Below are 12,675 nucleotides of genomic sequence, written 5' to 3'. Positions count from 1 at the left end.
CTGAAATTTTATTCTTAGTTTCTTGTAACTAATCATTTTAAAACCAATTAATACAGTTTATTGTGTGATTTTCACTATAAAGGGTTTTACAAAAACCGCGACACGTGTTTCGCTATACAATAGCTTCCTCAAGCGTAAATTAAAAGTTACTTCTAAATTACAACCATTGTTTACTTTAACATATTACCTACTTATATGCCTACTTCCTAATGAATGAATCTACCTGGAAAGGTTAGGTATGAATTCATTAATTGGCCGCGGTGGTAGTGCGTCTGACTCACGATCGGAAGGTCGTGTGTTCGATTCCCGCCTCGACCAGATATTTTTCTCGAGAGAATTTATCTGGTTGAAGCTGGAATGATTCTGCAACCGTGTTAGAAATCACACGTTAAAAGGTAAGACCTCATTAGTCCTTAGCTCGCACAAGTTTCTCAACTTCTGAGAGTTGTCGTTCGTATGGGAGCGGCAGCTGATTAACGGAAAAACAGATTTTAAACAGATTAACTATATGAATAAATTTTTCGAAAGTACCGTAAATATACCTAAGTTTTTTTTTACATGGAAATGAACAGATTCTATAATGGCAGATTATTCAATTCAGTTTGATCGGTCATTAGACATTGAGAGTTTTTGAATTTGTTTATTTCCATACTCTTCAACAGGTTAAGTTTCAAACCTTACTTCTGGAAATGGAGGGAAATGAATTAATGGTTGAACTCATGTCCCTCTGTGATTAAATGAGTAGGTAGCATATGTGGAATTTTTTCATTCTGGAAACTATTTTTGTGTTCCTTTATGCGGCTTTGAACGTTTTTTCAGTTTGGTCTATATAAAACATCGGACATCCACCATTCTATCACATTCAAAATGGAGATGGAAAAGGACGACTCTATGAATTTTTTGGATTTGAAAATAACAAAAGTTAACAACAAACATGATTTTTTAATTTACATATATTATCATTCATAATTCGTCTACCCACCCATATCAGCACAAAGTAGCAGCTTTCAACATTATGTTCAAGAGACTGATAAAGTTGCCCTTGTCAGAGGCCAATTTCAATAAAGAACTGAACATAATAAAACAAATAGCCGTCAACAATGATTACGATAGCAGTCTAATACATTCTTTATTATCAAAAAAGTTATACAGCCAAGCTTTGAAGGAAGTTCACCCAATTTGAAGACAAGAGGATAAAACTAATAAAACTTTAACCTACTTAGGCCAACCCACTACAAATATTTCAGATTTTCTGTACAACAAAGGTGTAAGTATTGTTTACAAAACCAACAACTACTTAGACATGCACATTAGGAATAACAAAGATAAAAGTTCAGTTTCAGAAAAATCGGGAGTGTATAAATTATCATGTGGGTCATGCATGATGTTTTATATAGGTCAAACTAGAAGAACGTTTAGAGCCCGCATAAAAGAACGTAAAATAGTTTCCAAAATGGAAAAATACATTCCACTTATGCTACTCATTTAATCACAGAGGGACATGAGTTCAACCATAAATTCAAGCCCCTCCATTTCCAGAAGAAAGATTTGAAACTTAACCTGTTGGAGAGTATGGAAATGAACAAATTCAAAAACTCTTAATATCTAATGAACGATCGAACTGAATTGAATAATTCGCCATTATTGAATCTGTTCATTTCCAGGTAAAAATAGTTAGGTATATTTACGGTACTATAGTTATATAGTTAATGAATTCATACCTGACCATTTCAGGTAGATTCATTCATTAGGAAGTAGGCATACAAGTAGGTAATATGTTGAAGTAAAAAATGGTTGTAATTTAGAATTAACTTTTAGTTTACGCTTGACGAAGCTATTGTATAGCGAAACACGTGTCGCGGTTTAGTAAAACCCTTCTTAGTGAAAAATCATACGATAAACTGTATTAATTAGTTTAAATATGCATTTATATCAAGTATCGGCCAGTTCTACTCAACCAATTATTTTTTCACTTACTTTGATTCGAACTAGAGGCTGCTGTAGCTGCCGAACTGGAGAAAGTGCTTTCGCTCATTCCTGGTCCAAGAGTTGAAGCGTAGGGTGTAGTTGGAGCACTGTATGGCCCACCTACAACTCCCAGAGGAGAGTAAGAGGATGAGGCCATTTGTTTCCTTAGCCTTGCTCTTCGGTTACTGAACCACACCTGTAAATATATTTATAGTGATTATTTCCTTCAAACCGATGAAGTGATGAAAAAATTGAAGGCTAGGCTACAAGAACAAAGTTTTATACCGATAAAACGCTTCTTCCGAACAGCGATGAAATTAATAGCGATATGACTGAGAACCATGAGTGATTATTCAATTTGAAGATTTTATTATTATATAGATGCAATCAGCTCAGAATATTTCACAATGATAGTGATGAAGACTGTGATAATGATTAACTACAAACATTGTGTTTTCAATAATTGTACTTTCGAACAAATGCTCTTGGTGAAATTTGTAGTCATTCTGGTAATAAAAATGGATTCAATTTGGGAATTGGTATTTTGTTCTTATATCGATGAATTCTGCTGAGAATATTTCTGAAAATATCAAAACTCGACTTGATAATTTTCTCAGCCGAATTTAATTTTTTTAAACTCCAACTTTGTTATTTTTGAGCATGAGCACAAAGTTTGCTTTCAGAGTATTGCAATATAAAAAAGTTTTCGTTAGAAAATGAAAATGTATCGATAAAATGTCGAGGTCTTTCTGCTATCACTTACGATAAATTAACAAGAAAAAATGTGAAAGGAAATTGATGAAGTACATATTTGCGCTTCAGAATTCAATTGGTCATTATTTTAATTTATCTACCTGAATTCTGGCTTCCGTTAACTTTGTCCTTTGAGCTAGTTCTTCCCTGGTATAAATATCCGGATACTGTGTTCGTTCGAAGGCTTTTTCCAACTCGTCAAGTTGGTGTGCGGTGAAAGTAGTCCTGGAACGGCGCTGTTTTCTTTTCAATGGTATACCTGGTTCGCTTTCACAATCTGAACCACCTTCATTATTGCTGGATTTATCTGAAAAATAAAAAAAAACATCTTGCAACAAACGGGATGGCACTAGAAAACTCATTGGTGAAATAAAGTATTCTTGCAACTGTTCTAACTGACTGTCTCGTGCAATTTCAGATCAAAAATTTCAAGATGAAAATTATTTCGATATGTTCATAGTCATAGATGAAGACAAGAAAAGATTTGAGAAAGTTAAAGTCAAGCCTCTGGGAAAAAGAACAAAAAACCCCGGGCCTCATGGAACAGAAGAGAAAATTTTCATTTGCAGAAACAGGTGTACCAAAAATAATTTTATCAAAGACAAAATTATTAGTGATTATTTCTTTCGAACCGATAAAATGATGAAAAAATTGAAGGCTAGGCCACCAAAAATAAAGTTTCACGTCGATAAAATGCACTGACGGTGATAAAACTGACAGACATGAAATTAACATCTAGGTGCAATTATTTTTAAACCATAAGTGATTCTCTGAGTCAAACTAAATGAACATGTAAATCTAGTACTAACTAATAAAATGAGCACTGATTCACATAATCTCACGAAAATAAGATAACAACAACAATTATGACTGAAAACAATATTTTACCCATCAAACAATCTGGATTCAGAAGTATAACTGTGCAACTGTTCTTACTGATGTAGTTGACGACTTAATTGAGGTTATTGACAAAAGTAAAATGAGTGCGCTCATTCTTCTCGACTATTCAAAAGCCTTCGACTTGATAAATCATATGTTGTTGTCAATGCTACATTATTTCAGATTCAGTATTTCAGCTCATGCTCTTATGAGATCGTACTTAAGTGATAGATTACAAGTTGTTAAACTTAATAACGAGCTTTCTATACCGCTGGAAGTTATATCAGGTGTTCCTCAAGGAAGTATTTTAGGACCCCTACTTTTCACTGTTTATACCTCAACCTTCGTTGACGTACTCAAATTTTGTAAATATCATCTCTATGCGGACGATACGCAGATCTACTTCTCTTTTAGATACTCGGATTTGATAGCTGCCACGGAGTCTATCAATCACGATTTGATTTCCTTGCAGAAGGTATCTGATGATCATGGACTGAAAATCAATCCTAACAAGTCGATGGGTCAAAAGACCTCAAAAAAATGTTATGTGACACCTTGGTTCTTTCTCATTTTAATTATTGCGATGTTGTTTACAGTCCTTGCCTTAATCAAGTCGAAATTCGTCGTATACAGAAAGTACATAACTCATGTGTTCGTCTAATTTGTGGTATTACAAAAGTCAGTCGTATATCAATTACTGATATACTAAAAGAGCTTAAATGGCTAAATATGCACAACAGGCGACGTCATCATATAGCTTGCCAGTTTCATAATATATTTAAATCAAAAACTCCACCTTATCTACATGAAAAACTCTCTTATAGAACGGACATCCATAATTTGAATATTCGTAAACAAACCATTCTTACTATACCATCACACTGTGAAGAAATATACAAACGGTCCTTTTCCTACAATATGGCAGTCTGCATAAATAATTTGCATAAACTGGATGGATCATACCAACAACTATCGCCGTTGGTATTCAAATCCAAATTCAAAAACTACCTACTAAGTATTCAGTGAAGTTATCAAAAATTGCTCTGCTCTCTCTCTAACCGTTACCTTCTTATGCTTTCCTTTCCTCTCCTTCTCTTTATTTACTTATCTTTACTCATTTAGTTTCGTTAATGTATTGCTATCTGTTAAAACTGTAAATATCTCTTTGGCATTGGTGGAAGAACAGAAACGGTTTTCAACTGTTATCTGAACCAATAAGTCCAGCCATTTATTATTCGGAATATCATTTAATAGCACCACCACTACTGTATATTCTTTTGTTTTTTTCTTTGATGGGTAATAAATGTATTATTATTATTGATCCTTCAATTAAAACCTCTCCAGTGATACCAACAATTCATATATTATATCCAGAAATCTTAAGATCATAATCGAAAAACATTTAAGATTCGAATGAAAATGTTATTCTGAATTTGGTTAGGTTAGATCCAAAGTGAGTGGGTCTATTGGACCCTTCACCACAACCCTCAAGGGTTTATTGTGGCTCACACTTATTTTCACTCGACCAAATAAAGCCAGCTTCTTAACGAAGCCGATTAGTTCGTACGGTGAGGGGTCTTTCAGGTCAGATGGTAATTGTACGGCTCTGCCGAACTCTAAAAGCCTGATTCGGTCCCCAGCAGGGCAAACACAAACTATGTACTCTGCTGTTTCATCATTTTCCAAACAGAGGTGACATACACTGTCTTCCGACAGTCCGAGACTCTGCATATGATGATAGAAATGACAGTGACCTGTTAGACATTGTAGTTCATCCCTACTATATTCCAAGAACTGTTTGGTATCAAGCTTCGAAGGGTGAATAAAATCCTTGGAGTGGGCCAATCCTAGAAGATTCTGCCAGAAGTCCATGAATATTCTTGCCATCCATTGGGTTTATTCTGAATTTCATTAAAATCGAAAAAAATACGCGACGTATTGGTGCTGCATCTAGCTGCGTCAAATAGGACGGCTATTGTTGACAAACACGACTTAAGTCGAGTTACGTATTCGGCCCATATATTCTAACATTGTACTTTAAACAAAGGTTCCAGCTGAAATTTCTTGTTATTCAGGTAATGAATTTTGTTTAATCTGAGAATTAATATTTTGTTATTATATCGATGCATTCAGCAATGCTGTTTGCATTCATGATATTGCTAAATAACAAATTTTTCGTTAAAAAATTAAAATTTATCGATAAAATGTTGATTAATATGTAATCATCAATGAAATGAGTAAAAATACACTCCTGAACGAGAAACTCTGACATTTTGGAGAAATAAAAACTGAATTGGGTAAACTGATGAAAATGTAGGAGTTAAATCGGACTGAACCTGAACATATCATCATACACGACAAGGATATTCCTGAACTGAATTAAGAAACTTATGCCTTAGTTTGCGAAAAACAGAATGAACATGTTATCATTGGTCGTTTGTTTCTTAATTTTTTCAATATTCTATTCGCTTTCTTCCTTGTAAAATATTTTCAAGTTTGCCATTAAATAAGTGTCAGTATAATAGAAATGAATCAATATGAGAACTATATTTTAATGCTTGGCTGGGGTTATCAATTTAAAAAAAATATTACATACGATGAAGTTTCGAAAATTTAAAATATGCTTCATTGAATTGCAACAACAAATGTTGAAATAATTAAGTGGCATCCAACCACAAAAAGGACACCTAACCTAAAAATAAAAATGACAGAAGAAAATAACAATAAATATAGAAAAATTCCAAACAGCTGAAACTATAGTCAGTTGGATTGGATTGGATATTGTCGTGACTGTGAATAATACATTGCGACGGTATTACGGTACAAAGGGTTGCATGGAACTTCATTAGTGGAATGCTAGATGACGTTAAAGTAGCTAGATTTTGAGATTTTTTTGACAAACAATTGTTTTATCCTACATAAATATTTGTTTTAATAAAAAGTTCCTGTGTTACTTCTAATACCTCTAAGAACATGTGTACAAAATTTCATGATGATCGGTTGAGTAGTTTACGCGTGAAACCGTAACAAACAAACTTACATTCGCATTTATAATATTAGTAGGGATAGGGATAGGGATATGCACACATGAAACAATTACAATTACGGCTAACAAATATTATTTCAAATTCATAGTTACTGGCAGTTCTGCGATGTTTTGAAAAATGTTTGGTGTGGTATATTAGTAGTACTAATACTGCATCACAGTTTTGGTCAAAATTCCTTAATTCAGGAAATGCAAGTCAAAATATGAAATATTTTATTTTTTGTTCTAAACGTTCGAAAAGTTGAAAACTTCCGTTGAATAAATTTTGTAGATCTCAATAGGTAGGTATATACTATAAAAAAGTAAGATTGATTTACGAAATATCAGAGAATCGAGAAACGTACTTTCTGAACTTGTAAGCAAGGAAGTAGTATTCACATTATTGGTATCCTATTGTAGTATAAAAATATCACCTAAACGCTTTCCAGTGATAGATTTGAAGGAGACTGAGGTTTTTATATGTTGGAATTTCATATAAGCCAAGTATTTTTCAAATGCAGATGTGATTTTTTTTAATTTTGGCGAATGTGCCGATTTCATTATTTTGAATATTCAATATGATTGTCTAGAACGGGGAGAAAAACAACAATATGCTTGAAATGCGGAAAATGAAACTGCATTATTGAAAATTGAAATCAACTTCTGCATTTTATAGCAAAATAAGATAATATGCAGGCCTTGAAACGTAGGTAGCTGAATATTTGAGACCAGAAACATGGATAAATTACGGTTTTTCCTTTCGAAATTATGATTTCGAGATTAAGAATGATAAAACAATAAAAGGTTTTGACAAGTAGTTAGAAACGTTTATTTCAAACAAATACCTGAACTGGAATATTCTAGACACTCCAACTAAGATCCAAATTCAGAAGAATAATTCAGAGAGTTTTGAGAGTAAGTGGCTGAACAGTGTGCGGTAATGGATTTGAAATATGTATTACTGCATGAGTTGTTCAACTTGATTATTATTTTTTCATTGAGTACCTATATATACATACAGGGGGTTAATTCCTCACCAACGGCCACGGCCGTGCTGCATCTATCTATTTTTGTGATAAAATGGCGGATTTTGGTTACATATAACTATAGTTGTTTTATGTGAAATAAACACAACTGTAGTTGTACTAATGAATGTTCAGTAAAGTAACTCTAACAGTACTGTGAAGTTTCAATAACTATTGATATGAAAATCAATTAATTTCAGAATTTATTGTGAACTGTCATTCATTTTAGCGAAAGAAATAATATTATGTATTTTTGAAGATACCTTCAAATTATTTCCTTTATACTGATAAAATTGTCTTGCAGCATTATCCACCTAAATAATAATCTATTGTTTAGAAACTGTTGTCAATTTTTTAAATTAGGTTACTATTTATTAATCATTTTGTTGAAGAACACCCTGTAACTGAGAGCAAGAATATTCAGTGTCTCTGAAAAATATTCATTGGTATCTAATACCCATATTTCATTTCAACAGATACTTTCATAATTATGAAATATTATTCCACACCTTTTTAATCGTGTAAATCGTATATATTTACATTTTCCCACTTATTCAGCAATTCCGATATCATTTATATCTAAGATGGCGGAACGAAATTGTCACTGTTCCAGTCCACTCATGCTAACAAGTAGACCTCCCGCAAAGGATGTTTGTGCAAAGGAAACAACTATCGTTAAGTCGTTTTAATTTGAACTCGGCCATTGTTTGTTCTCTAGTTGGATCTCATCAAGTGTGAAGAATTGGTTTCCGTCACGGTTTGTGACTTCTGTGTACAAGATCATAAAACGGTAGCTGACTAATACTGATAAATATGGCGTTTTATTTTCTATCGTACATTGATTATTAGAGGGAATTTTGTTATAAATGACACTGGACTGGAATAGCCCATCTTCTCAGAGCCACCACTAACATCATTTCAGCAATGCTGATATTTTAACGATAAGTACAGTACTGTTGTATTATAATAATAATTGATAACTTAAAAGCGGGATCTTCCTACATAGATCAGAGGGTCAAATTAACATCCTATTAGAACATTGCTCTTAATACACGACATTTTCCTGAGAATGTGACAGTGCTAAACATTTTTTCATTTGAAAGACAAGTGAAAGACAGAAAATACTTTAAGTACTGCAAACAGCTTTCAACTTCTGTTTTCATTCTAGAGAAACGAGCTATAAGATATCTCTGTGGAGCAAAATGGAATGAAACTTGTAGATCTATTTTCAAATGGAACAACATTCTAACTGTATTTTCCTAATTTCTCTTCAAAACTTGCTGTCTTACTGGTACACAAAAATAAAAGTTTCTTCCTACCAGGTTCAAGTCATTTTACAAGACAAACACATTAGGTTGCCTATACCAACATCCTTCCCAGTGAAAGATTCGATTGTGTATAGGGTAATTAAAATATTTAACAATTTACTGCAAGCCCTTAGAAATACTTTTATTTTTTTTATGGACGAAACACAAGCACTACAGGAAAATCCCTAAGGCGCTCTCAGAGCGGTGCCTGAGCAGCCACAATCAAATGTGCCAAGTCACTTGAACACCTCCCGTGAAAGTATCTATAGAAGAGAGATAAATCTTTAACCTTTCTTCGATGTTCCAGGCTTTCAAGGTTACACGTGATATTCGCGTCTCCAATCAGGCGGATGGCTCTTGCCTGGATGGAATCCAGTTTGGGGGCAGAGCTCCATACATGAGAACAATACTCCAAAGAAGATCTGATCTGAGCTTTATAAAGCATCAAAAGTTGCTGAGGTGTACAGTTTTCTGGTTCGGAACAGTGTTCCGAACTTTTAAGAAGCAGCCTTTGGAAGCATATTGGTTTCCATTTTAACCCTCAACAAACTTATCAAAGCAGCGGAATTGTCTGACCTGACATTTTTATATCCGGTTCGGAGACATCTAGTTTCTTGGAGAAAACCGATGCCTGGGCATCGAAATGTGGATTTTAAAAAGTTCTGATTAACAACTTTAGCTACCGACCAGAAGAATCTGGATCCGTTGGGATCGGCAAGCAGTTTATCCGTAATTCTCTGATTGTGAAGCTCTATGCTTTCATTTATCCTAAGTGTGCAGCTGTTGCGGGCTTTAACACACTTAGTTCGGTTTTCGACACTGGGATTTTTGCGCCACTACCAGTAGGCGGGATTTTTGGAGGCAACAGCTTGCTCGCAATTTTTGTTGTACCAAGGTTTGCCGTTAGAAGTCGTTTCATTGAAAATGGAATATATGCATTCATGAATGATAGAATAACTTCCGTGATTCAGAAGCACAAGTTGACGGTGTACTATGCGCTAGATGAGTTCTTCAATGATATATTGGAGGTTTGAGGAGTTGGTTGGTTTTTTTGTTGTTCTTTTAGCAACAAGTTTCAAATGTGTACGTACTTTTTTGCATGCTATACAAAAAATATTATTTGATTTAGTGACAATGTCGCTTTATGTGATGTTTTTTCCATTGTAGGTACCATATGTGATTTATCTTTAGTATTATTATATTTGTCGAAAAGATTCTCAACCTTTGTGATAATAAACGTATATTTATCTCTCTCTATCTCTCTCTCTCTCTCTCTCTCTTTGAACATATATATCGATACAAATGCAATATACACTTTCTTGGACATATTGAAGTATTTCACATGAGAATCAGAACTTTTCTTCTAAGAAAACAGCAGTGAAGAAGAGATTAAATCACTTGATGTTGCAAATTTCGCTGAAATTCTTGGTTTTCTTCCCTCCCATGCAAACCAAATCGGAAAAGAACATACCGTTTGAAATACCACATACCGAAAAGAAAATAATACCCTAAACAGTGCCGGTTCCTATAACATTCCTTCTATTTTTATGAAGCAACGCTCTTCAACACTTACCTACGTCTGTATTTAAAAATGGAGATACATTAAATTCTTCACATTAGTTTGTCGTGGTTTCCCTGCAAATGTTCAGAAACAATAATTGAGAAATTAATTATCCTTCAATTAGATTCTTGAGTATTTGAAAATCAGTAACACAGATTTTTCCTAGGTCAGTCCCCCTTTCCTCATCTATTCTGATGATTTCAAGAAATTGATGGGAGTTGTCCTATCGATGTGATCTATTTTGGCCCCACATTGAAGACTTTCACACAAATTACTGATATTACTGACCAGCTTTTACGTTGAATTCAAGATTTTTCATCACACAGATCTAGTCGAGTTTGAATCGATGACACACTTTCGATTACAAACCTGAAAATAACTGGTGTTCTCTAGGGATCTGTGATTCGCCCTTTGCCTTTCAATATAATGGTCAGGGATTTCATCAGTGAATTCCAAACGAATGTTCCGCTATTTACTCATGCTACACAGTTGTATGAAAATCCTTGACTTCCAGCGAGCAGAAAAGGGGTGAACATTATTTCATTATTAAGACGTAGGATTCACATCCTTGAAACGCCAAAAAGATCTTGGCGTCATACGAAGATATGCCATTGGAAAAGCTACAAAAAATATCTATCATAAATATTATATGGCAACTGTTATTTTAAAATATCATCAAAACTGCTATTGAGAATTCACAACATATCAGATACTTGAGCATACCGTCCCAGTTTGGAGTCCTTACGTTGCCAAGCTATGTGTTTGAGCAAATGCAAATCAGATTGTCGAGTATTCTTATTGAAACATTCTAAGTGAAATTCGATTTCTTTGTCCGGAGTGACAATGAAAGATTCATCCACTGGAACGACCTGTTTGGTCATGTAGTTTATGCACCATCAATTATCGCCTTCAAAAATGTTTTGGAAAATTATTGGTATTGTAATAACTGATGTTTACATTCCATGATTTCAAAATTTTCTGTTCTCCAAATGGTATGTTTGAACACCTACACGAACATTTATTAAATAATCAGATTAGAGATACCAAGATATGATATACTCTCCCTTTTTATTGAAAATAACCGATATTGTCAGGTTCAAAGGACATTGTCTTTATATTAATCTGATTAAATACTGCAAATTGGCAACTATTCTTAACAACATTTGCTAGAATAGTCTATGTGTGACGACTCTGAAGAAAAATATTTGTGATTTTCATACCATATGGATGGAAAGAATTTCGAAAAAGTATACTCATTATTCATTGAATTATAAAAATATTATATTCCTATATCAATAAAACGACAACAAAAAGCAACTATTAATTTCACCTATTTATGACATGTGAGCTTTTTTCTACACGTGGTGAGTAATGATCATTTTCTGAAAACCTACTTTGTTAGAACTGTATTATTTCCAAAGACGAAATCATTTCATATTCATCCGATTGTTAACTTCGAAACGAGTCGAAAATTTGACAAAATTGACCGAATAAAATTCCACTTTACAATTTGAATAATGCCCGAAATATTTATTTTCACTTCTCAGTCATTATTTAGGCAAACATCGGAGATCCATTGAAGTTCAATACTATTTTCAAAAATCTATCCTCAGATGAAACTCAAAAGTCTCAATCAAAGAAGACAGCCTAAAGAAATAAAAAGGTAACGTGATACCTCTAGAACATGAAGGTCACTTGTTTTCTACAATCCACTTCTGAAAATAGGTAGCCAAAAAATAACTTGGCAATTTGTTACGTCATTCTCAAACGATTAAGAACCTCTTTAAAGTTGCCGCGATGTGTAATCTGACACCTTTTTTGAGGCACACCGACTCCCTTTCCAATATGAACCACTAATTAAAAATCGTAATAGTTTCTTATCGACTGACACTGAGACCGAAACTTTGTGATAATTACAAGGTGAGTCATGAGATAATCAGGATGGAATATTCAGACTCTTTGAAATGGCTAGAAAATGAAGAATTTAGAAGATTCCACAAAAATCTGTTCATGAATAAAAGTTGTGAAAAAATACGATTAATTCTCAATAATAATTTGATGATTTATGAGATACACATATCGAATGTATATGTATGTATGTGAGCAATATTCCAGATTCGAATCAATGACTCAAAGATTTGATATGGAGTCATAGTA

At 33.7% G+C, this 12,675-nt stretch overlaps 1 protein-coding gene across 3 annotated transcripts in view; it reads right to left on the bottom strand.

Annotated features, from left to right (window-relative positions):
* Window positions 1-12,675, bottom strand: part of Prd (paired) — a 72,011-nt gene that overhangs the window by 6,570 nt on the left and 52,766 nt on the right. For all 3 annotated transcript variants that reach the window (XM_074170661.1, XM_023160794.2, XM_074170660.1), the window contains exons 4-5: window positions 2,823-3,028; window positions 1,978-2,164 (exon numbers count right to left, since the gene is read on the bottom strand). In XM_074170661.1, the coding sequence (XP_074026762.1) occupies window positions 1,978-2,164; window positions 2,823-3,028 (393 nt within the window). The remainder of the gene's footprint in view (window positions 1-1,977; window positions 2,165-2,822; window positions 3,029-12,675) is intronic.

Source organism: Leptinotarsa decemlineata, unplaced genomic scaffold, assembly GCF_025532065.1.
Source record: "Leptinotarsa decemlineata unplaced genomic scaffold, Ldec_3_MD MMD2_P_RNA_scaffold_9, whole genome shotgun sequence".
Taxonomy (NCBI): Eukaryota; Metazoa; Arthropoda; class Insecta; order Coleoptera; family Chrysomelidae; genus Leptinotarsa; species Leptinotarsa decemlineata.
Note: the sequence above shows the minus strand (reverse complement) of the source record. Positions and strands in the feature narration are given on the sequence as shown.